Source organism: Naegleria gruberi (assembly GCF_000004985.1).
Source record: "Naegleria gruberi genomic scaffold NAEGRscaffold_15, whole genome shotgun sequence".
In the NCBI taxonomy this organism is placed as follows: domain Eukaryota; phylum Heterolobosea; class Eutetramitea; order Acrasida; family Naegleriidae; genus Naegleria; species Naegleria gruberi.
Genome location: NW_003163312.1, coordinates 475,185 through 500,126, shown reverse-complemented (window position 1 = coordinate 500,126; position 24,942 = coordinate 475,185). Strand labels below are relative to the sequence as shown.

Here is a 24,942-nt window from a genome sequence, read left to right as displayed (position 1 = left end):
CAACATGATTACTAATGTTCATGATGAAATATTTGAAAACTTCATTGTATTTGAATGAGCCATTATTGACAGGCTTATATTCATTCCAAGTTTTCACTCACTTTTCCTTGAATTTCTCTGGAAAGTTGTCAAATTATAATTATTAATTATTTCAATTACATGATATTTATTATTTACACTGAGATATTTTACAAAATTGTACAAGTGAGAAGGCAAGTGTGATTACAGCATCAATATTCTGAAAGTGAGGAGAAGTTCTTCATTGAATTTTTCAATATCAACAAAATAAGTATCCATATCATCATCAGCCCATGGTTTTTGTGCTGGCTTCAACTCACCTGATGTCATCTTTGGATGATATTCAGGAAGGAGATGATTTTCAAGTTGGAATCTTTTGGAAATGATACACCATGTACAATATCCCTTCATGACTTCATCGATTGAATCGAATTGAGTGGAGTAGGATGGGTTGGAGGATTTGATTGTTTGCATTTGGAGTAAATTGTCTTTGATTAATTCTAAAACTTCATTCAGGGATGATTCAAATGCTTCAATTGGGAGTTGTTTCAATTGAGTGTATGTCAAGTTCTCTTTCAATCCCTTATTCAATATTACATAATTGTTAACAAGTTGCTTTTTGGTATCTTTTGCAATGGAGGCAACATCATTTAATAAACTGATGGTGTCACTTGCCTTGTGATTATATAAAGTGGATACAGTATCGCATCTGTCAAATTCTTGAATATTCTTAAAGAAATTATTAATTGTAAAGAAAAGTGATGCCATGGAGTCAATTCTTCTATCCTCTAAAAAGTTTTCCAATGTTTCTTTAGTGACATTTTCACATTCTTGCTTTGCCTTTACAATTAGATTAGTTCCAGTCACCAGGAATTCCAAAACCTTTCTTCTTATACATTCGAATCTTTCTCCCTTGATAAGATTATACACAAATTGTCCCATCTTGAGAGCTTGGTGAGAAGCATAAACTGGTTCTCCTCTAAATATCTTACAGTGCTCTTTCATCTCTGCAATAGACGAAAGAGTCATGTTCTCATCACAAGCATCATCCACAATTGAAATATAGGCAACAATAGGAATGACAATCTCTGTGAAAAACTTTTCATCTTCCTTAATCATTGAATCAAAAGAGAGAACCAGCCACTGTGCAAGATCATATGATCCCGAGAAGGTATATTTGTTATTTCTGAATTTAAACTTTCCAACAAGTTGTTCGAAAAGAAGTTTACAATGTTGATCAGATTTCTTCTTATCTAAAGAGACGAGAATTGAGGATTTAATTTGATCGAAAGTGAGTTGAGTTGTTTGCATATTGAACGTGATTAGAGTGTTTCAGTTGTTGTATTTGTTTTTTTTGTGTTGGAAGAAATGGTGCTGAAACTAAAGTCAGTTTAAATAGCTTAATGCAAAATGTTTCACATGTGAAAAAATAGATTTGTGCAAATTCGTGACTTCCCATCATCACGATTTGCTTTGGTTTTGATCTAATTTTATTTTTAACTTGTGAAGATTGGGAGAACATTTAAACGTGCGTTGCAAATTTATTTGCTTGCTCTTACCGCCCATTTCCAATACGGTTTTTAACAACCATTGAAAAACGTTGATTCGAATAAATTAACAATTATTTAATTCTCATATTTTAATATTGAATAATCCCTTGTTGTTGCTCTTGGATTAAATATTTAATTTGGGATATAATTGACTGTTGAAAACCAATGTAAGTTGGCACAACCTGTATATGTTGGTAATGATAATGTCTTTTACAAGACTTTTGTTTGTTTCTGAGATGATTCTTCAGAAACAATGTGAATGGAAGGATTGACAAGATGTTGATTATTATCATCAGATGGTGTAGTAGCACTTGAATTGTGATATCTTTCCTCAATGATTCGACAAGTTTCATGAAGATCATACTCGAATAATCTCATCAGGGATAATGTATTGAAAACACTCTGAACTTTACCCTTAATTTCCTCCTTCTTCTTATATGGAGATAGAGCTTGATTACGGAAGAGTGTGTGGAGGAGAGTGTGATCGTTTCTTGGAGAGACATCGTGAGCTGTATTGGTATGGCTGATGAATTCATGATAGGAAATTGGTTGATGACCAGCTGAGCTCGATAATCTGTCAATTAAATTTTGATGGAAATCAGTGGAGAAGGTTCTCAGAGTTTTTCTAAAGAGTTTGGTTGGGAAGGACCACTTGTTGGCATTGGTGAATTTCCATTCATTGAACATGGTCAATGTACATTCATTGGTATTGAAAGATTCGATAAAGTAGGCCTCTAATTTGAGTCCAAATACTCTGTTTGGATTATCCTTCTTACTCAATGTAATTTCCAATTTTGGATTATTTACAACACTTCTCTTGATAATGACATAACGTTTTCTTCCTGGATTATCCTTTTCGTCATTGATAATATCAGAAATAACAGTACCAGTGGTGACATAGTGACGTTGTTTAAGAGGCCAAGGCCATCTGGCACCTTCTAAAGTAATCAATGAGGCATAGGCATGTTCAGTTTCCTTAACAATAAATTCGATATATTCTGCTGGACTTGTCAATAACGGATTGACAATACTTTCGTCCGTGCTTTCATCTGCCAAAATTTGTAAAACTGAAAAGGCATTGTAAGGCAATCGACAAGATCTTCTCAACATGTATGTAATATCATCGGTGGCAATAGAGTCAAATCTTGCAGAGTAGGCCTTCACTGAATGTTGTGCAATCAGGTCCAATGAGGAAATTGATTTACTTCTCCTGCCGAGTCTTCTCTTTTTAGGTTGCAAATTGACCATGGACCATCCTGATTTAGTTTTCTTATCCTTCTCATCTACTTGTTTCAAAATGGTTGCAAGATCCAATACTGACTTGTTATCCACATAGTGCATGTACTCAGATTTGATGGCTTCAACTTCTCTTGTAGAAAGTTGTAGATCTTCTATATGAGTCGACAATCCTTCAAGAATTGGAACAATTGTATTGTGTGTAAGAGGACTGGAATTAACATGAGTGCCAGCAATAGCTGCCAAATTTCCTCCAATATCCATTTGATCCAATTCATCTTCATCATCGTCAGAAGAATCTCCAGAAATGTAAGATTCCACATCTTGCCATGGATCAATAACTTCAACCATTTCATCTTGATGATGATGATGGTGATTATGATTTTGTCCAAACATGTTACTCTTACTGAGAATGGTGTCAAATCTTTTAACTCTTTCGTGCTCAGAGAGTGGAATGTCATCGTCATCCTCATTATCTTGATGGTCGGCAGTATTGTTGGAATAATCTTCCTCATCGTCATGTTCATCATCGCTACCAGGTGTGACAATAAAGTTGTTAATTGGAGGAATAGCTTTCGGTAAGCTGTCATGCAATTTAACTCCAATGCTATTACTACTTGTTGTCAACTCACCCAGAGAAAGACCAAGAGCAGATCCTGATCTAGAATGTCTATTTCTAGTGGTATGAACATAGGGTTGAACTGGAGTAGCAGCTGTACTCTTTCTATTGTTTGAATTCTTTTCGTTACTTGATTGTTTGTCGCCACTCTTAAAGAAATGTCCCATCAAATTTGACATACTTCTCTTAATTGTAGAAGGTTCACTAATTTCCGATGTTTGATGAGTATGTGCATGATTGTTGGTATTATTTGGAGAATTGAGTGATGGAGCTGTTTGACCATTGGCAGGTGCAGAAGTGTAGGTATAATAGGATCGAGGTGTCAATGTAGGATCAGCATCAGGAATGTGTAATATTAAATTTTCATGAGCATTATCTTCCAATTCTATTTGGTCCATGATTAGAGCTTCCTTCAATTGATCTTCCTCAGTCTTTTTTTGTTTCACATTCAAACTCTTTCTGAGATTGGCCTTTGAAGATGATAATTCCAGAGGTGAAACCTTTCTAACAGCATTAATGGCCTTTAAAAACCTCAGTTTATGATGCATATTCTTTGCATTTAATAATTTACTTCCAATAAAACTTAAAAATTCATCACTTTGTACAAATCTTGGATAGGCATCCTATGTAGTTTCCAATAAATTATTACAAATCATCAAATCATCAAATAATTATAAAATCAAATAATAAAAATTCAAATTCAAATCGATCAATAAAAAAAACATACCATTCTCATTGAACTTAAAACTTGATACTGAACAGAATCAAATAAATCTAAAGGACAATTTTCTTCACTTGCCTTTGCAAACTCTCTCAACAAGGCATGTTTCACCTTTTCTGATAAATTCACTTCATACGGAGATCCCTCCTTTATAAACGTCTCTACTATTCTCTTTGCCATATAATATCTATTTCTATTCGATTTTAGAGGTTTATACTCGGAATCTAGAGTCTTATCAAAATAGATATTTTCTCCGTTCTGATTCTTGATAAGAAATTGTTTAAAAAGGGCTCTAGTTTCATGATTATCATAAATTTCCTCAAATTGGAATTTATACATCTTGGCTAATTGAATTTGCTTTGCATGTAATTGTTCATTCTTTGCTGTTTGTTGCATATTTTGAATATGACTTTGTAAAGTGTTGGGAGAAATGGCATTGTGTGGTGAAGTTGACATGGTTGATGGAGAAGTAGCTCCCAAATATTGATGATGTGTTGAAGAGGAGCTGTTACTTCTATTTCTACCTCCTCCTCCTCCTGTTGTTGTTGCTGATGATGAAGATGATGGATAAGTTATTGGATTTGTAAAATGCATAGAATGATGAGGAGGAGACGAAACAGCACTATTCGAATTACTCAGTATCGAACTACTTGTACTAAATACATTGCTACTGCTGACACTTGTTGTGGTATTTGGTGAGGAGGAGGATGATTGATTCGAATAGCCACTCAAATTAGTTGTCGCTCTCTTTCCACTCAATGGAATACCAAGTAATTGTTCTCGTGGAGTTGTTGATGATGAATTTCCATGATTTTGTTGTTGTTGTTGAGAATCGTGAGCTCCCATTGTTGATAATAGTTTCTTCATATTATTAATTTTCTTCTATTATATTTTAATAGTTTAAATATATATTTAATATTTAATTAATACTAAATAATCAAGATGGGTAATATTTTAATGTACAATTAGTTGTTGTTGTTTTGTATTAAAGCAAAGACTATTCCTACTTTCAATTTTAAATATTAAATATTAAATATTAAATACTAAATAATAATATTACTACAAATAATAATAATACAATATATGCTAATACAGGCTGCTTGGAATAACACAACTATAATATATTTACAAAGAGCTCTATGGCTTGATGCTCGTTCGGGGAAGAGTTTCGTTTTTTTCTTCTTGTGCTTTTTAAACGATGTTTCATCACAAAATATTTGGAGATTCTGCGGTGCGTGTTAAGGTCCGACACATAAAGGATTTAAATGGACGGCAATGACTTGATAATAGGTGTCTAATGTCTTGGCGGTAAATGTATTTGATGTGGAAGGTAGAATGTCAAAAGTCATACCTAACTTAATATGCTTAATGTTTGTTTGGGAAATTATAATGTGATGAGAAAATGGGGTTGAGGTTGCCGAGTGAGATAGTAAGGATAATAGTACAGATATTTGTATCAGAAAAGATAAAGCAGGTGTTTAACTGATTCATGTTTTATCAGAAGGATCACAGAACTGGCCACAGAATATCAAAATCTGAGTGCTTCAACTAGAATGTATTGTTATGTTAACGAATCTTTCCTTTTTCATGCAAATAATTTCTGAAAATGTTAATCTTTACAATATTGTTCATTTGTTGTTCAGTTGTTGCAAAGAATAAAGAAATGAATTGTCATCAATTAAATAACTTTAATATCGTCAAATTCAAGAGAGGGATGATTTTCAATTTTTCGCCTCTTTGAATAAACTTGTAAAGAAACAGTTGCTTCCACCAAAGGTACTACGATTGGTTCTTCCAAAAATTCATACATTTCCTGGTCATTTTCCTCAGTCTTTGGATTGATTTGAGAATCGGTTTCAGTAGCATTGGATGCTGATGGATTGTTATCTTCCATTGTTTCGTCCTCCTTTTCGGATGGCTCATTGGTGTTCTTGGAATTTTCCACTTCAATCATATCTGCAACCTCAAGGGAGGTTTCTGTTAACATTTCAGTAGCCTTTCGTTTACTTGCATTTCTTTGGTTCTCCTTCAAAATTTCATCTTGTGTTGTCATGTGTCTCATTGCATTAATGTTATAATTGAAAATATCACAATCAGTAGAAATGCCTAATAAACACTTGCCCTTCATGAGGAAGACATGAAATTCCACAGTGGCATTGTTTAACTCCACAGATCCATTAGGCATTCTCTGAGAGATGGTTTCATAAATAATTTTCTTGTCCAAGGAATTATTGTGATGGGATTTGATATTAACTACATATTTCACAGCTTTTGTCCTATCAACCTTATTTTCAATCATATCTATGAGTGTCACAAAATGAAGAATTATTGTGTAAACTTACTTGCAAATCTGTTATTTAAATTATTTTCATTGGCTTGGAACATGTCACAGATTGGGAACATTTTGAATAAAAATCGAGAGGAAATTTCTTCTTGATTATCGTATGCCTTTTTGAAATGTTTTGAGATTTTTTGACATACGGCTACTGGTGAAATAGCTCTATTTCTAATACGAACAAAGAGTTGACCATTCACTCCAGTCTCCAATAATTCGTAATTCTTAGTTCCATCCTTTACAATTTTAACTTCAGTTTCCAAATATTCACATGATAATATTGTTGACAAGTCCAAACCAGTTGGAAGTGGTTTGTTCTTTTCCTTCATTTGCCATGTTGTTAATTTTTGTTTTTCCTCTGAAGTAGTGGTTGTTTGTGATTCTTTAACTTCGGATGTTACAGTAGTATTTGTTGTTGTTGCTATTGCTGTATCGGAATCACTAACAGGAGTTGCTGCAACTCCTTCCAATGGTTTATCCTCTGATGATTTCTGTATTGTTGAATTAATTTCCTGCTCTTCCACTTTTTCCACAATTGTTGAAACATTACTAGCAACATTGGTTACAGCATCTTGTTCCGATTTAATTTCCAATTTCACTGGTTCTGAAGGAGTAGGGACTAGTTCAACCTTTGTTTCATTTGAACTACTATCAGTGGTTGTTGGATTGATTATTGCTTTATCAACTGAAGAAGAGGCAGCACCTTGTTGTTCTCTTGAAATTCTCGCATTAATTCTATCTTGCTTCTTTTTACTAGCAGCTATTTGTTTCTCTTGTTCCTTTGTCATTATTTCCAAAATATCATTTTGCAAAGTATCACTCGTTTCCACCAATTTATCTCCAAACTTTCATTAAAATATTAAATTAGTAAATTATTAAATAAAATAATAATGGTGTTATGCAATAATAACAACAATTTCATCATCATCAAATAATTCAACAAGAAATTCTATTATTATTACTATTATTCAACAAGAAACAAACCTGTTCTACTAATCCGAGAGCTTCCTGTGCAGCTTCCTTTTGCCTAGTACCATTACAGGTGAATAAAATTCCCTGGATGGAATCAAAATCTTGGAGAGTCTTTTTACCTCCGTAAAATCCCTTCTTTTTTTGATGTTTTGGTGGCATTTTTTTATTCTTGGTCTTTTTCATTATTGCACCTTAAATATATTTAAAACGCTTTACAAAAATTATATAATTTAAAATGTAATACTGCATGTCGCGATGACGAAGATCTTTGATAAGGAATCATTGATTTTTGTATGAAGAAGAAAACCTTAAAAAAAATGACTGAAAATCAACGCCAACCTCAAATACAACATAGAGAAGTAGAACATGAAGATCAAGATGATGATTCAACAAGAACAGTTCTGAATAAAACAATGAATATAGATGAATTGGAGAATAGAATTAGAGAATTGGAGTGTAGACTCTTTCCGATGGAACAATTAACGTGGGATTCTGGTCACTTGTTGAATTCCAGTGGTGGATTGCAGAAATCGAATCATCATCAGCATGTTAATGATAGTATTTGGGAAGAGTTTGATCAGGAGTATTATATAGGGAATAGATTTAAAAATCAAAAGAAGAAGCCTAGTTTTTTGGAAAAGTTGAAGGATATTGAGGAGAATTTTGAGAGTTTGGAGACTCCACTAGTGAAAGAGTTTGTGGATCAAATACAAGATTTAAATATTTATGAGTATGAGAGTTTTATTGAGGAAGCAAAGGATTTGCAAGAGTATGCAAATTTTACCTCGTCAGATTATGAGAATATTCAGGAAGAATTGCCATCATCTCTTCTCAAGAAGGAAGCCCTATTGAATTATATCAACCAGCAACAAGAGATGATTGAACACATGTCAAAGTCTTTCGAAGAGTTGGAAAAGTTATTACCTGTTGTGGATATGATTTCAGATAGGGAACAATTGGACTTACTTTGTAACAAGCTCGAAGATTTGAAACAGTTTCATTTATCGATGGAGGAAAAGCATGATCTTTCCACCATTCAGGCAGAAACTATTCTCAAACAATTATCAGCCTATAACAGTATGGTATGTTTCAACGTGTTAATTATATTTATTATTTATTATGAATTACAGATCTTAACCATTTCCAAACAATTTGTTCTTTGGGATCAGTTTATAACAGGTTTAGAAAAGGCAGAGAAGGCTAAAAACAACAATTAAGAAATAATTACTTGTTATTTATTAGTTGGATGTATCTTCTTCCTGCTAGGCATACAAAAACATCCCATCCCTGAGTCTTCATTCTTGGCAATAGATCTCAAGTTTTCATTTTCTGACTTTAGTTGTTCCAATTGAGTTTGTAAACTTCTCAGCTTCTTTTCAATGTCTTCATTCACTTCATTTGCCTTTGGGGTTACCTGTACTTGTTCAGATGTTATAGATTGCTCGAATAAATGTTGTGGATTACCGGAATGATCAATGCTAATTTCTCCGCACCAATCACCCAGCAAAGAGGTCACACTCATATTTCGCTTACTTTGATCTCTGTACATTTGAATTAGTTTGAGATGAGGGAGGGATCCTAAGAGTGAAGGATTATTATCAAACTTGTCCCTAACTGTCTTTTCTAAACCCTCTGTGATGGTTAAAACCTTGTCAAACTTCTTCTTTGAAAAAAAGTCAATACACTCCTCAACTTGTTGAGAAATATTCTTTGAAATATCATTGCTGTATTCAATCCAATCAGGTCCTGAAATTTCAAAGAGTGAATAAGGATGGGTCTTTTTGTTTTCAAAAATAAATTTCCCTAGCTTTCTTGATTTAAATTTCAACTCTTGAGCATTTAGACTATCGAGAACATCTTGAGTCAAAACAACAATAGCTCCCAAGCTGTTTGAAAGTTTGGTAAGTTCCAAACACATTGAAAATGATTCGGAATACATGATGGAAAACATTTGAGAAGATCCTACCACTCCAAAAGAACAACTACCTGAATGGATACCAATACCTATTGAAGGAGTTGTCTTTGAATTAACATTTTTGCCCAAATCTCTCAAAGCTTTTACAATATCCAAAGAGGCGCTTACTGCCTTCGATGAAGAATTAGTAAAAACTGCCACAATTTTTGGCCCTGTACAATTTTCTATAAATCCACCTAGGTTTTCTATTATTGGAGATATTGTCCCTATTAACAAGTTTACAAAGCTTAGTCCTGATTCTATTATTTCCGTAAAGTTTCTCAATTCCAAACACATAATGGTAGCGTTCTTGATGGCATGATCTCCTAACTGTACACTTCCTGCATCCTTGCCTAATTGTTTTAGAGATTCCAATGGAACAAGCTTTCTTTGGGCTCTAAATTGTTCATTCTGTATTATCAACCCATCAATAAGCGTATCAACAAGGGCCTTGGTATTATTGAGCATGTTCTTATTGAATGTTTCTTCAACAGATGACTCAAAAACTATGGCTCCTCTCAGTATTGATTCTCCAATCAGTGGAATAATCATTTGTTCTTTTACATTTTTGTTTTGCTGCAGATACTCACAATCAGAAACTTGATTTCTTGTATAGTCACTTCCAGCAGCATTAGAGATAATTACAGGATTCTTGCAATTTAGACAAATCTTAAGGGACTTGATGCTAAACTTGAAATCTGCTTGGGAGAGTTCCAACTCGTCGAAAATTTCTACCTCGTGTCCCTTTTCTTTTTCGCACAATAAAATGAATTCCTTAGTGTTTGGCTCTTTTACAAATATTCCCAATCTATCACAATTAGAGAATGAAAGGAAACTTTGAGTTTGCTTAGATAGAACAATGGACAGTGGTATCGAGTCAATAGGAACAATATTTTCAAACTCTGGAGAATCTCCAACCTCCAACGTCAGTACATCCTTATATTGCTCATTCAATTTGGAAACCATTGCATGAGCACCACACATCTTCCATGTCTTAATTGCATTTTCTGCGTATGATTTGATGAACTTTGTCTCTATTTCATTTGAGACACAAAAGTCACACAGTCTATTTTGGATCAAACCAGCATAGAGGTGCATATTCTGATTCACAGAAACTTCATACGCATTGACATAAAGCTCAATCACTTCATCCTTATCTCCATTGTGCAATTTAGTGACTTCTGCTGAACACATGGATCTAGCAGCTGCCATCAAATGAGGATACTTGGCATGCAAGTCAAGAATATCCTTTTCGTGCTCTAAAATTCTTTCCAATGTCTTTTCTTTCATTGTTTTTGGAGCTTTGGCATTGGGACCAAGCATTACTTCCATTATTGAAAGTTTGGACTTTTTCTGGTTTTTGGTTGCCATTATATCATCATATTTTTCATAGAAGGAGGATAAAATAATGAAGGAAAACCACTTGTAGAACATGTAAAACGGTGTACCAAAGCAGTCATCTATCACATCATCAGATTCATTGATTTGCTCAGCTGCTTCCTGATATTGACCCTTGAAAAAATGAATTAAAGCTTTTGTAAAGAAGACTATTAATCTTGAGAAGGTTATCTCTTCAAAACCGTCAAGCATGAAACTAGGGGAAAAATTCTCAGTTGCTCCATATAAAAACAATGGAATTTGTTCAATACAAGCCAGTAAATCACTCTCGAATTCTCTACTACATTTTCTGTTGAATGTCTTGATTTCCTCCAAATGATTTTCATTCGAATCCTTATCAAAACCTTTTAAAATACTTGTCAATCCAAGCCACTATAGTAATAATTTAGAAAACTCTTAAGCAAGAACTAAAACTTACAAAACCACTTTGAGCACCCCAAGAAATTTCCTCAACTGTTTCTGCAATTTTGAAAGCATCATACGAAACCTTCAAAACATCATCTAGACCGCCTGTACAAGCCGTTATACACAATTCGAAAAACTTTGTGAGGGCAAAATTTGCTTCTGTAGAGTGATGCTCTTTTGCTAAGGTACTACCAACCTCTGACAAGTCGCTTCCTAGTTTTGGGTCATCCAAATAAGAAAATTGCCATCTATAATATTTAGTTAATTGATACTAATAAAATAATCTTACCCTAGAGCTGTTAAGATGGTATGAGTTAAATCCATGTACAATCCATCTTCTAGCATTGATTTGAACAATAAAAGTGGGGTTACAAAGAGAAAGATTTTGTTGGAGTTTTTTCCTATGTACACTCCTTGAATACATTCCAATAAACATCTAGCAAATGCTACAGATTCTTCATCCTCACATTCTTTCATTTGTAATACATCACTAAGTGTTGAATATGATTCAAGGCTTTCCTTGATTTGTATTGTTGTTGACTCTATCCATTTTTCGGTAAAGGCATCACCATTAGCAACTAGACAATGTGTTGAGGGATTTGACGCCAGCAAGTCAATAAATTCGTCATACATAATTTCATACTTGGATGATGCTGATGATGATTTTAGCAGTAAAAATCTGACTTTCAGCCTGTCTACATTATCCACAATGTTGGGCAGAATACTTTGATATATTTCTATTGCTGATGAATGATTGCCAGAGATGTACTCGCACTCGGCATATAAAAGATTAACGTTTAAAACTTGTTCATAGAACGATTCATTTGTCCAAGAGTCTGAGGGCATACAATTTTTAGCTTTACTAACAAATTCAAAGGCTGACTTTAAATTATTAGAGTTAATTGCCTCAGTTGCTTGAAAGCAGAATTTTTCTACTTGTTGATGAATATCCTCTTGCTCACTCATATTCCTTATTCCAATAAAACCAATAATTTGATGATGATGAGTTGATGATTTTGTTGTTGTTGATGTTGTTATAATTGGACAAGAGCTCTTCTGAGTGGAAGGCTGAGGGTAATTGTCCAAATTTTTTTAAAGTGATTTTAAAGTTTTTTCGTAACCTAAATTTACAGATGGCGTTAAGGAATTTGGCGGGAAAATAAGTTCAACCTCAAAACCTAAGAAGAGCCATTGATACCAAAGAAAATAAGACGCTTATAGTTTCTAATATCAAAGAAAATGAAGAATTTTTTGATAAAAAACCATTCAAATACTTTCCAGCATATCATTCAATACTATCGATTGTTCCAAAGAACATTAAGGTTATCCGCAATCTTCAACACACAGAGTACAATGAATATTAATTACTACAGCCCTCACCTTCTCTCCAACTCACAATCCAAGCAAACAAAAATCATGATCCAAGATACGCCTATCTTCACGTTATTTTCCATCCAACAAGCAACACTACACCAATAACAATATTATCCACCGAATTAGAAAAGGATTTTATCTGTTGTTACGTTGAAAGAACATCCACGTTGGATATTGGTTATAATATGAGAATGGTGTGATACTTCCCTTTTGATGAACCTATCTTTGACTTAATTTGCCTTATTCTCTCACACTTATAGAAACGAATCTAAGGAGTGTTCTCCTTCACATTGATTGAAAAATCTAAGGATTCTTCGAACCATTTAAAACAACATACTCCTACCTCCGTTACAAGAGAAGATTTCAAACTTCTGTGGAGGATTCTTATCATCAAGACAACAATTATTTCAGCAGACTTTCAATTGTCAACACCAATCTGGAAGATATCATATCAAAAACAAAACTGAAAGAACTGTATTGAAAATAGAGATTGATTTGTATTCTAAATAATAAGAAACACTCAAGAATCCATCTAAGAATCCTTCGTATACCTATTGAACAGCAATTGATTGATTTTGGGAAAGGAAAAGATAGATTTTTGAAAAATTGAAACATGTATGATTCAATCATCATATTTTCCAAATTAATTGAGCATTAATATTTTTGTACAAGGACGAACATCGAAAATGTCCTGTCTCTCAGTACTGCAAGAAACTTATCTCGAACTTTGATTATTATAATTCCAAGAGGACAACCATTGAATTTTGCTATTTAAATTTTTGCTCCATTGTGTTCTTCAAAATAATAATCAGAAAAAACAACACTAACAATATGAACAACTGTAGAGATTCTCTCATTAATAATAATTTTACTTCAAGCATGGAATTTAGCAAAATAATGACGTTCCAATATCAGGCCTCAACCACAACAACATCGACAGCAGATCAAGTAGTTGTTCACTTGATAGACTTGCACAAATCAACAAGTACCTCCTTCGAACAACTTCGAATTAGAATGGCCCATTCTGATTCCCCAAAAGGTTTCTCCATGAATTTTCATCTCATTCATTCTCTCGAATATTGCTCAGAACCTTGTATTGAGGATGGAAGAAGTTCACAACCAGACAACAACTCCTCTCAACAACCTCTCCTTAAAAATCCTTTCGATGTTAAAATTTCCTTCTCGTGCTCTTGTGTTTTGGTGAGTGAGAAGGAGTCGAGAATGATTCAACTCTTTGATTTAATTTCTCGTAGATTCCTCACCTCAATCAATTTACCTTCCACCCCTCGATATATGCACATTGAGTCAGATTATGATGGCTACGGAAATGATGCTCTCTTATTTACAAGTAATGATAATTCTGTTTACAAGTACGATCTCAAATCCATGATTGAATGTAAGGAATCAAAATATTTGTGGAGAAACACTGATGTTAAATATCCAAATGGAATAGTTTCAAGGAAATTTGTAGACATTATCAATGAGAGACGAGTTGAGAGAAATTACACTTTCGTTTGTGATGGAAGTTCGAATTGTGTACGAGTGATGAAAACATTGAACGGACAAACTGTAACCTCAATAGGTATTCAGGATAGAATTTCAATGACAAGTCCTTGGGGAATTGACTTTACAAGTTGTGGGGAAATGATTGTCACCGAGAGTCTTTCTCACAGAATTCAAATATTGAAACGCCATTTAACAAAGATTGACAACTCGAACCAATATCAAGAAATTTGGAAAACTAGCAAAATCATTGGTGGAAGGGGAAGCGAAAATGGGCGAATGGAATATCCAAGCTCAATTGTCTTTGACTCAGTTCACAAGAGGATAGTTGTTTGTGACTATTCAAACCATAGACTTCAAGTATTCAGTGAGGATGGTCATCATCTTAAAAGTTTTGGAAGAAAAGGAAAGGGACGAAATGAATTCTCATTTCCTAATGCTCTTTGTCTTTGTGAAAAAACTGGAGAATTACTAATTGTTGATTCTTCCAATAAGAGGATACTCACTTTCATATAAAAATCTATAAATTAAGTTACATTTCAATCCGTTATTTACTATTAAACCAACTTCAAATTGATTGCTCTTGTATTCCTAGAGGAGCTGATCCCAATTTGAGTGTCATCTAAAAACAAGAATTAAACACAAAAATTCATTAAGGTTTGAGACTCAATATAAGAATACCATTCATTGCTACCTTTCTCTTATTCAAACTTCAATAAGTACGTTCAATTCAATTTTCAAACCAAAAATAAATCCAACAATTATTTTTAAACTTATTAATAAAAATGCAAAACTCCTCACCACAAGATTCGGAGCAGCAAAATGGTGTGCAGTCTCACCAGCAGCAAGAATATTCAAAAGTGGAGGAAATAGTTGCTAGTAATGGAAGTGAACATCATCAATTTTATCATGAATTTAGATTGGATTTGATAGACCATTTTCTTGGTGTTCCGCATGATGTTTGGGTTGAACACTTGTTTGGTTATTTTACTACCAATCAATTATTACGTATTAGACTTGTTTCTAAAAACTTGTCAGATTTGGTGTGGTATTATTTTGTTAATATGAAAACCAAGTATTCTATTCGTGTCGGAACAACAAATACCAAGTTTGAGAAGATTGTTGATCATTTTCTTGTACATTTACCAAAGCTTAAAAAGATTGATTTTCAAGATTTTGATTTAATTAGTACCCTTTCACTCACTGGTAGGTTTATTTGTTCTTGAGATTGCTCTAATAATATTATCATTATTTTCAAAAACAGATGTTGGACTGAGTCATTTGTCAAAATTGCAAACACTAGAGGAGGTGGAATTATTTGCTCTCGATGAAGCACATGGTAGTTATCTCAAGGAATGGGTCAAAAACAATAGCAAATTATTGGAAACAATAACGAGTCTTAAAATTTCAAATACTCTCTTGGAACACCTTCCACTATTAAAACATTTCAAAAATCTTAAAATACTTTCACTTGGAAGAGATGCCGACGAATTGGACGTTAATGATCAAGATATGAAACAGGCTAGTATTGAACTTCCTCCTACTTTGGAAGAATTAGAAATTTACTATCCAGTTGTTTATAGGAACGTTAAGAGCATTGTAAACCAATGTCCTAATCTTGTCAAATTTTATGTAGGAGGCGACAATTTACAAGACAAACCAGTTGAAATGATGTTAAAATCATTGAAAAAATTACAAGACTTTAAATTGGTAGTATGTCCAAATTATGATGACGAAGATGAAGACATGGACGAAGAAATGACTCTTATTCAAGGTGGCTTTTATACTATTTTTAAAACAGAAACTCTTAGAAATATAAGATCTCTCAATATTCCATACGTTCTCTCCACTGAGGCTCACATTGTTAACGCACAAAAATCAATCTCTACACTGGCTCCATATTTAGAAAAACTATGTTTGAAATTTATTCCAAGATTTGAAGGAAGCAAGTTCACATTTGATGGTGTTCTAAATACACTGAGTACTCTCACCAAGTTGAACTCATTGACCCTCAAATTTCAACTCTATGCCTTCTTCCTCAAGGCCTCCAAAACCAGTTTGGAATCACTCAATACTACTATGAAAAATTCCCTGAAATACTTGAAAATTAAAAGTGGACTCTATGTAAAGGGACCATTCTCGGAGATTATCAATGCTCTGGTCGGTCCAAGCTTGGAAACTCTCATTCTAGATATTTTAGAAGAACCAAATCTGGACTTTTCATTCCTTAGAAAATCACCAAACTTGATTAATTTATTTGTTAAAGGTGATGAAAATACCAATGAAGCACTAGTGAAAGTTTTCAAACCTCTCCATGAAACACTTAAGAAGAGTAATGTAAAAATGAACTTTCCACTCAGTAAAGTTGAAGGAAATGGCATTGGAGGTTCCCTTGCACAATACCTACCTAAAGAAAATATTACCAAACTCAATTTATATGGAATTAAAAAGAGCCACATTCCATTCCTGAGAGAGTTTAAAAATTTAAAGAGCTTGGAGTGTAGTGCATTTGAAGAGGAGGTTACTGATTTTACAGATTTTATCCTTCCAACATCTTTGAAAAAGCTAATGTTCACTGGAACTCAACACCTCACTGGTTTGGAACCTGGTTTTATTTCCAATATTTTGTCATTATCAAGATTGCGAGAATTGTTCTTTGTAGGATCCGACCTTTCTGACAAGTTTATTGAACAATTACTTCCTCTCAACGAAAAGGAGCTTATTTGCCTATACCTTGAACATATCAATACCATTACAAATAACTGTCTTCCATACCTTGGAAAACTCACAAACTGTGATCTTATAGTTGTTCAATATTGTGAAAATATTCTATTTTCCAAAGAATTTTCCATTTTCCAACAGGAACATCCATTCGTTACCATTGTAGTAGATGAGCCAGAAAATGAGGAAATGGAAATTGATGAGCAATATGAGGAATTTAAATCATATCATGGTTGGATTTACGGAGATAATAATTACCATGCAGTGGAGGATTACGTCAACATTCTTTTGGAGAGTAGAGAAATGACCTTGGCTAATTTTGCTTTAGATTTATATTTGAGCAAAAATCCATATATTCACGACCCTAAATCAGAACCTCTACCACAAGAAAAAATTTATGATTTCTGTTACAAGTACATACTAACATTCCCTAGTGGCTGTGGAGGTTCTACTGGTATTTGCAATATATTCGAATTACTTGATCATATCATGAGAGACCATAGAGAGATTGTAACAGATGAAAGAAAGAAAAAGTTAGCAAAAGCCATTGGAAAGAGCTTGGAGTTTGTGACATCTTGTAGATGCTTTACAATTGCATCCATGATATTGTTCAATCTTGGAGAAATTAGATACACTATCAATGGTCTATTCAAACTTGATGAATTTACTGGTGATGAATCTATTGATCCACTCATTGAACAAATAATTCAGCATATTTTGGATAATTATGGTATCATTGAGAATTATCCTGTTTTTTACATTATGCAAATGGCAGACATTTTAACCAGAGGCTATCCTCACATTTCAAAAGTTTTGGACTTTATTCACTATTTAATGAATCAAGATATTTTGAAGAATCACGTTCCTACCTTACATGCTTTGGACAATTTTGCCAAGACACTCAATCCTGGTGATGATTATATTTCTAAACTTTCAATTGAGAGCTATGAAGGAAAGGATCCATTAGAATGCATTCATGAGAGAATTCCACAATCCTACAAGGATTCTTCCATCCACATTACAACAGTTAAAATTCCAAAGAGCGGAAGTAGAACAAGACACTATGAATCAGAACCTTTCGAAGCCTATGGCTACAGATGGATTATTGATTTTTGTCCTAAAGACAAGGATGATGAAAATGATGATGAACATACTTCCTCCATCTACTTGACTCTCGATTCCACAAAGAGCCCACTACAACATGACAAGTTTGACCACATCAAACTCCAATACATGATGTGCAATTACGACTTTAACCCAATAACATACTTGGTCTATGTTAAGAAATTTAAAATGTTGGGTGGTTCCTATGGAGAATATGTAGATGCAACTCAATTCCATCCATTCGAAACAAATGATGAATTTGATATTTACAAGTTTGTAGTTTGTCTCAAGCTGTTGGAAATTCCAGAATACAAAACAGAGACCACTGTTCAGAAAATTGAACAAATTCACCAAGGAGAAAAGGAATTATCTTCTAGACATTATGCCCCTTGGATTTTTAGAACTTTTGACGAATTGCCAACATCCATTCATACTGTTTCTATTCTTTCTACATCAGAGGAGAATGGTGATGATTGTTATTCAGATATTATCAATGCATTTGGTTTCAAGTGGTGTGTTTGTTTCTATCCAAAAGGAGAAACAAAAAGTAAGTTTTTAATGAAATATTATTATCTCAACAATTATAGTGCTGGTTGATGACCAATCGGATAAGTGTGCCATCTTCCTAACTCTCTGCTCATTTGATAAAAACGAGGAAAAGCATGCATTAGAAAAAGTGGAAATCAAATTCATGTTTGCCAATGCTGACTTTGATTCTGACTCTATGTACATTGGAAGAAGTACTCTTAACGGATTAAGAAGTGCTGGTAATTCACTGAAACGAAGAGATTTATACGCTCCCACCATGTGCACTATCAATGGAAAGACCTACTTCAAGTATGTGGTCAATGTTGCAATTGGATTAGTTGCTTGGTCACGAAATAGCAACTCTGAAAACGATGATGATTTTGAAGATATTGAAGAACAGTAACATTTCACAAATAATACTATTTATTTTTTTACAATATTATATTACACTTATTCATTGGATACGTTAATCACTAATTTGAAAGGATTCTTTTTACAATCTGCCATAGCACGAGCAGCTTCAGTCATTGGATAAGTCTTGAATGGAAGTAACTTGTGGATCCAATCTCTATCCATTTGTTCAAACCATTTCATCAACTCTACCATCAATTCTCTCTCACATTGAACAGCAGGCAAGAGGTGGAAATGTGGATAATTAGCAAAGAAACTCTTCAATCTGTTTGCAGCTGCCATACTTACCAATTTCCAAACATCCTTTCCACTGACCTTCTTTTGTTCCAACTCAATTGGTGGATTGGTAGTAATGTAATGACTGGTACTTCCATTCAACAAATTGAATGACTTTTGCATATTATCATAACCACCAACTGTGTCAATTGATAATTGGAGTGTTGAAATCAAGAGCTTACACTTCTCCATTTCCTTCTTTGATTTAAAGGCAGGATGTGGCCATTGAGTGAGTGGAGTATGAGTTGGAGATGGTTGTTGAGGAGACATGGAAACATTGGAAGGTTCTGTTTGATGCATCATACTTGGCTTGTACTCCATTTGACTTGGAACTGTATGAGTTTGTTGAGAAGAAGAAGGAAAACCCACTTGTTCTTGAACTGTCTCTGTAGTGGTTGTGTATGAAGTTTGTTGCATGTTTGAGCTAGGCATGGTTTGTTGGGTAGTTTGCATTTGATGTGGATTGACCATTGAAGTTGGTTGCATTTGTTGGGTTACAGTTTCACTACCAGTACTTGTATTCAATGTAGAGGTTGCTGGAGGTTGCATTGTTTGTTGATTCTTGTGAGGATCCAATTCACAACAAAATGTTTCCCAATATTGCAACAAATCTTTTTCAATGGTTTCTTCATATTTGGCATCGTGTGAATTGAGAATGACATCAGCACCCATCTTTCTAACATATTCTTCATTGTCCATTGTACTGATGGTTGTATAGATACGTTGAGCTCCAAAATAGTAACGTGCTAGTAAGATACACCAAGAGCCAATATAAGTATCACCTCCTTGGATGAGAATGGAACCAGATTTGTCACCATTTAACAGTTGGTTGACAACTTCAAGGTTAATTGGTTCATTTTCATGAGTTAGTTTCTGATGAGATTGTGAGCTTTCAATGACCTTTTTCTCAAAGGATTCTTCTACGCTTGATGATTGACCAACTGAGCGAGGTGATTTGCTAATTCTATTCATTACTGACAAGGAAGGACCCAATAAACCATGTTTCTTCTTTCTCTTCTTATCAACAAGAAGGAAACAATTCATTGCAGCAAGAGCACTGAATGGAATGCAGCTGGCCATTTCCATACTCAACCAGTCAGGTTTCATCATGACTTCTCTCTCCTTAAAGATAGCAAACTCACCAAATGTACCCAATTGATTGGTGAAACCAAAGACACAATCACCTACTCTGAGATTAGTTGGATCTCCACCTAATTTCTCAATTATACCACATCCATCTGCGCCAACAATGAGCGGATAATGAATTGGAGTAGTTTGAATTTCAACTGGAATTTTACCTTGACAGATTTTGTAATCCAAATCATTGACACTAGCACATTTCATTCTGACAAGAATTTCATCAGATTTCATACGAATAGGTCTTGGATACTTGTCAACATAAACAAGCATGTGTTCTGGTTCATCTTGTTGATAGTTACAAGTAACAACTGCTTTCATACATGGGTACTCACGAATGTGAGGTGTTTTCACATCATGACTAACCATATGTTGTTCCTGGCTAAATGGTTCAGATTGAGGCAAGGTACTAGTTGGTAAGGGTGGCAAGGTTGACTTTTCTACCGAAGGAGAAATGGACATTTGTTGAGTAGCTCCACTACTAGAACCAGAAATGTTGCTAACACCAAGAGCACTACCACCTTGTTTCTCTTCCATTAATTCTTCAGAAGGTTGAATAAGTTTTTCAGGTTCTTCTCTTCTTTCCAAATTGCTAGCAGTTGGCAAGGTACCACTACTACTGGTTAATGGTTGTTGCTGTTGAAATTGGATGGGTTGCTGTTGGGGCAATGGTTGACCAAATGCTTGAGTCATTTGTCTATCAACACTTTCCAGAGTTTGCTGTTGTGGAGTGAGTTCCATTTGCATGGCATTGTAAGGTTGCTGTTGTGGTTGACCAAGTGGCTTTTGGCTTTGTAGCAACAGCTGTTCATTAGGATCTTTTTGAAGAATTGGTGATTCTACCATTTTGCTTGTTTTTTTTAAAGATAACTTGGAAAAGGTAGCCAAAAAGTAAAAAAAACAAAAAAGGATAATAGCAAATATTGAAGATAAATTAACCAAAATGGTAAACTACCAAAAATGAAAGAATTAATTTTTTTCTAACATTTTTTTAACATGAATTTATTTTGAGATTGCATCGTTATGAAAATGGCTATTGTGCAGTTAAGGGAAGACACTAAAATCTAAAATTTGCCGACACCAGGGATCGAACCAGGGACCTTAAGATCTTCAGTCTTACGCTCTCCCAACTGAGCTATGTCGGCTTCTCCTTCATATTATTAGTACTGTCTATATATTTCAAAATAATACAATTAAATACATTTATTCACCTCTGGCAATTATTGAAATATCACCAAGTTTAGAATCTTTCAATATTCTGAAAAGAACTTGCCTCCATTTTCCTTCATCTCTCAAACATTTAGAAATGAATGGAAACCTTGATTTCACTCCACTCAAAATCAAATCTCTCACCTGATTAACCTCCTCCTTATTTAGTAAATTTACAATGTGATACTCCGTCTCGTGCTCTGCAAAAAAATCACATACTATGGAATTGATGACATTTCTTTCATTTTCATTTGATATTTGTTTCAATTCTTCCCTTATTTCATAATTCTTCTTAATGTCATAAATACTGCCCCTTTTAAGCTTTGATTGTAAGATGTCTGGTTTTGTAAATAAGAATATTATTCTACAATTTGGATTAATCTCATGAAACTTATTGCAGGTAAAAACATAATTGAATTTTACAAATTCATGTTCGAAATCATAGTTAGGATTATCATGAAAATCCGAAAGTCCACAAAAGAAGAATATAAAATAAACATTTTCAAAACAGATAAATGCTTTCTTCCATTCACTTCTAGATCCTCCAATTTCTGCTAGATTGTATTTAATGGGTTGACCAATAATTGGATCACTATGAATGAAATCACTAATTATAACACCTGTTGTTTTTGTTGAAGCATATGTAAAAGGATTTTCCAATTGATTATCAAAATTTCCATTCAATAAGTGTTCCATAAATAAAGATAAATTTTCAAATCTCCAAACATTGTGATACTTTTCCATTAAGATTCGTCTCATTTCGTCATGTTTCCAAATTCTTGTAAGCATTTCCCTAGGTCTTGGAATTCTATTAAATTGATTGAAATTCTTTAATCTTGCAAATTCTTCATCCATAGAATAAAATTCATCAAAATTTTCCATTCGTGATAACAGAGCATGACAACAATAGTCAATTTGATTTTTATCATGTAATTTATCATTCGTGAGTTGTCTGCTGAATGTACTTGCTCCGCATTTTGAGAAAAGCATAACGGTTCTTTCTTGTATTTTCTTCTCTTGTATTGTGGATGAGCTTTCGTCTACTTTCTTTGCACTATTCCTGCTTTGTTTTGCACCCATTTTTTAGTTCTTTCATTATTTGAGTTTGTTCGCTCACTCGTTTGTTTCATAATGTTTTTAATGTGTTTTTATTTAATTGGAATTGAAGTATTATGTTATTTACAAAATTGAACACTTATTTTCATTCGATGTTTTATGTGTGATTGTTTGTGGGGAAAGAGAATTGGAAAAGTTCTTTTGGGTTGATAATAGAGTAATATGACAATGTGGGAGGACATTTAGAAAAGACCTTGTTCTCTTAAAGTCTTGTTAAGAATGATATCCTTGATGGCATCAAAGACCTGTTGTAATTGTTGTGTATCTGTGGCACATGTAAAGTGAGCATAGATGGTCTTGTGTCTTGGATTTCTGTTCTTTTCTTCGAATTTAGAACGAATAAAGCTGGCAGCAGTTTCAAAGTTTCTACCACCTTCATATTCTTGGAAGAATTGACTGAGATCAGTTCTCTTGATCTTTTCCTTGAACAAATCCATCTTGTTCAAGAACAAGATAATGGATGTATCCATGAACCATCTAGAGTTACAAATTTCGTCGAACAATAGCAAGGATTCATGCATACGGTTGGTGGAATCATCTTCATAACATCTTTGATCATACTCACTCAGTGATGTAACAAAGATAATAGCAGTGACACCTTCAAAGCAGTGAATCCACTTTTTACGTTCGTTTCTTTGGCCACCAACGTCGATCAAGGTTACAGATCTATCATCTAATTTAAAGCTCATTTCTACAATACCAGTTGTCTTGACTCTTGATCTGACAACGTCTTCTAAAGTTGGCTTATAGTCAGCTTGTTTAATTCTATCAAGGTGAGTGAAATAGTATGGAGCAGAATCGTCCAATTGGAATTCGTTACGTTTCTCAAAAACTTTTTGAATACCAGGATCTGACCACAAACATTGAATATCGTCAGCAATTTCAGCTGTCCAATATTTATGTACGTGTAGCAGAGCTTCTTGTTCGAGTTCATTGATCTTACCAGCACGTTCTCTGTTTTCTTCCTGTTCAATAGGAATGTTAAAAGAGAAGGTCGCTTGGACCAGATTCTTCATGGCTTTTAATATGTTACCGTAGATAATTTCCTTGTATGATTCTCTTTCTTCTTCAGAGTAACCATTTTGATGGATAATCTTCATTTGCTTGAAAATGGTACCTATTATAAATCATCAATATATAAATTTATAATCAGTTAAAGTTGAAGAAACAAAGATAAAAGGTTTTCATATGATCATCATTACCATTATTAAACATGTTCATTCAACAAACAATCATTAGTAGTTTGTAGTTATTAAAATTGTTATTGTTGTATATGGTCAACCACCATCAATTATCGTTATGATTACTTACTCTTACCAGATTCACCTGCTCCCAAAAGCAAGACTTTAATTTCTCTTTCTTGTTGTTGTCTTCCCTTTTCAATTTCATTCAGTGCTTGGACTGATCCTGGTTGTTTAGTTGCGCAAATACCCATTTTTCTTCTATATTAAATCAATTGTTGTATGTAATTTGTAATCTACAAATATTATATGTGTGTTATCTTCTTATTCCTAGAGAGTGAGAGAGAAAACAAAAGCAACTTCCTGCGTTGTGTGTTATCTATGTTTTAAAATTTACGGTAAATAAAGCGCGCCGCTTTTTTTTTTCAATGTTTTAGAGAGGAAAACGCCTTTAATGAACAATGGAACACACTTCAATGTTTTAATCAGTGTGTTGTGTTTTCAAGTTTGTCCTTTTCGCTTCGTTGATGAAGTTTTGGATGAAGTGAGTGTGCGAGAGGATGAAAAGTGTTTTTTTTTACGTTGTTTTTTATTGATAGACAACTGACGTCTCCATACATCATTTTGACGAACAACCATTAAAAAAGAAGGCATGAATTTTATTTGGCTTGCAGCGTGAAATACTCGGCAAGTGATTCACATCATTGGAATGAGTTGCAATAATTGAGATTTGGTTGACTTGTGGGATTATCTTATGCAAGATTGTTGTCAAAATCAGAAACTGAAGACGAAAGTAAACGAAATGATCTTTCTTTTAGTTTAGGGTTAGAGCACTTCCAAAGAGCTTTGTTTTTCAATAAGATGAATGGTAAGAGAAATATCTCTCACTGAGAACCAACTTGAAATGTATTGATGATGGAACAAGCATTGAAAAGTACATTTACAGTTTTTTCATCACGAAAAGTGTTTGAATGTCTGTTGATGGATAATTCGAATAAAAATATCGTGAGAGTTGGGATTCATGGTTTCGAATAAATGAAATTCCAATTAATTACTCTCATTCTATAAATGATCCAAAGTGTGAAGCGAACACAATGAAAGTAAATTATTACAACCACATGATAAGTGGATCATCTTCAATTAACTGTACAACAATTCCGTTTCATTTCATTGT

General features: G+C 33.8%; 9 protein-coding genes and 1 non-coding gene across 10 annotated transcripts; 2 read left to right on the top strand and 8 right to left on the bottom strand.

The window, feature by feature from the left end:
• Positions 1-222: 222 nt before the first annotated feature.
• NAEGRDRAFT_65839 (uncharacterized protein) lies at positions 223-1,329 on the bottom strand (the record flags this gene model as incomplete). The annotated part of the gene is made up of 1 exon (XM_002678997.1): positions 223-1,329. One exon carries the CDS (start codon positions 1,327-1,329, stop codon positions 223-225), a length of 1,107 nt encoding a protein of 368 aa, XP_002679043.1.
• A 302-nt stretch (positions 1,330-1,631) lies between these two features.
• On the bottom strand, positions 1,632-4,990 carry NAEGRDRAFT_57624 (RGS domain-containing protein; the record flags this gene model as incomplete). The annotated part of the gene is made up of 2 exons (XM_002678996.1): positions 1,632-4,046; positions 4,151-4,990. The coding sequence occupies 2 exons, from the start codon at positions 4,988-4,990 to the stop codon at positions 1,779-1,781; spliced, it is 3,108 nt and encodes a 1,035-aa protein (XP_002679042.1). The 3' UTR covers positions 1,632-1,778.
• An 832-nt stretch (positions 4,991-5,822) lies between these two features.
• On the bottom strand, positions 5,823-7,267 carry NAEGRDRAFT_47950 (uncharacterized protein; the record flags this gene model as incomplete). The annotated part of the gene is made up of 2 exons (XM_002678995.1): positions 5,823-6,445; positions 6,673-7,267. 2 exons carry the CDS (start codon positions 7,265-7,267, stop codon positions 5,823-5,825), a joined length of 1,218 nt encoding a protein of 405 aa, XP_002679041.1.
• Positions 7,268-8,667: 1,400 nt separating this feature from the next.
• Positions 8,668-12,174, bottom strand: NAEGRDRAFT_79210 (adenylate cyclase; the record flags this gene model as incomplete). The annotated part of the gene is made up of 3 exons (XM_002678994.1): positions 8,668-11,175; positions 11,222-11,456; positions 11,498-12,174. 3 exons carry the CDS (start codon positions 12,172-12,174, stop codon positions 8,683-8,685), a joined length of 3,405 nt encoding a protein of 1,134 aa, XP_002679040.1. The 3' UTR covers positions 8,668-8,682.
• A 1,239-nt stretch (positions 12,175-13,413) lies between these two features.
• On the top strand, positions 13,414-14,601 carry NAEGRDRAFT_65836 (uncharacterized protein; the record flags this gene model as incomplete). Its single annotated transcript, XM_002679115.1, has 1 exon — positions 13,414-14,601. One exon carries the CDS (start codon positions 13,414-13,416, stop codon positions 14,599-14,601), a length of 1,188 nt encoding a protein of 395 aa, XP_002679161.1.
• A 269-nt stretch (positions 14,602-14,870) lies between these two features.
• Positions 14,871-18,871, top strand: NAEGRDRAFT_79209 (uncharacterized protein; the record flags this gene model as incomplete). The annotated part of the gene is made up of 3 exons (XM_002679114.1): positions 14,871-15,291; positions 15,350-18,457; positions 18,498-18,871. 3 exons carry the CDS (start codon positions 14,871-14,873, stop codon positions 18,839-18,841), a joined length of 3,873 nt encoding a protein of 1,290 aa, XP_002679160.1. The 3' UTR covers positions 18,842-18,871.
• Positions 18,872-18,888: 17 nt separating this feature from the next.
• On the bottom strand, positions 18,889-21,108 carry NAEGRDRAFT_65834 (uncharacterized protein; the record flags this gene model as incomplete). Its single annotated transcript, XM_002678993.1, has 1 exon — positions 18,889-21,108. The coding sequence occupies one exon, from the start codon at positions 21,106-21,108 to the stop codon at positions 18,889-18,891; it is 2,220 nt and encodes a 739-aa protein (XP_002679039.1).
• A 226-nt stretch (positions 21,109-21,334) lies between these two features.
• NAEGRDRAFT_t220 lies at positions 21,335-21,407 on the bottom strand. The gene has a single exon. It is a non-coding gene; the product is annotated as a tRNA-Phe (tRNA).
• A 58-nt stretch (positions 21,408-21,465) lies between these two features.
• NAEGRDRAFT_65833 (uncharacterized protein) lies at positions 21,466-22,551 on the bottom strand (the record flags this gene model as incomplete). The annotated part of the gene is made up of 1 exon (XM_002678992.1): positions 21,466-22,551. One exon carries the CDS (start codon positions 22,549-22,551, stop codon positions 21,466-21,468), a length of 1,086 nt encoding a protein of 361 aa, XP_002679038.1.
• Positions 22,552-22,606: 55 nt separating this feature from the next.
• NAEGRDRAFT_38654 (uncharacterized protein) lies at positions 22,607-24,317 on the bottom strand. Its single transcript, XM_002678991.1, has 2 exons — positions 23,899-24,317; positions 22,607-23,704 (listed from the first exon to the last, which is right to left on the bottom strand). The coding sequence occupies exons 1-2, from the start codon at positions 24,020-24,022 to the stop codon at positions 22,770-22,772; spliced, it is 1,059 nt and encodes a 352-aa protein (XP_002679037.1). The 5' UTR covers positions 24,023-24,317; the 3' UTR covers positions 22,607-22,769.
• Between the last annotated feature and the right edge of the window lie 625 nt (positions 24,318-24,942).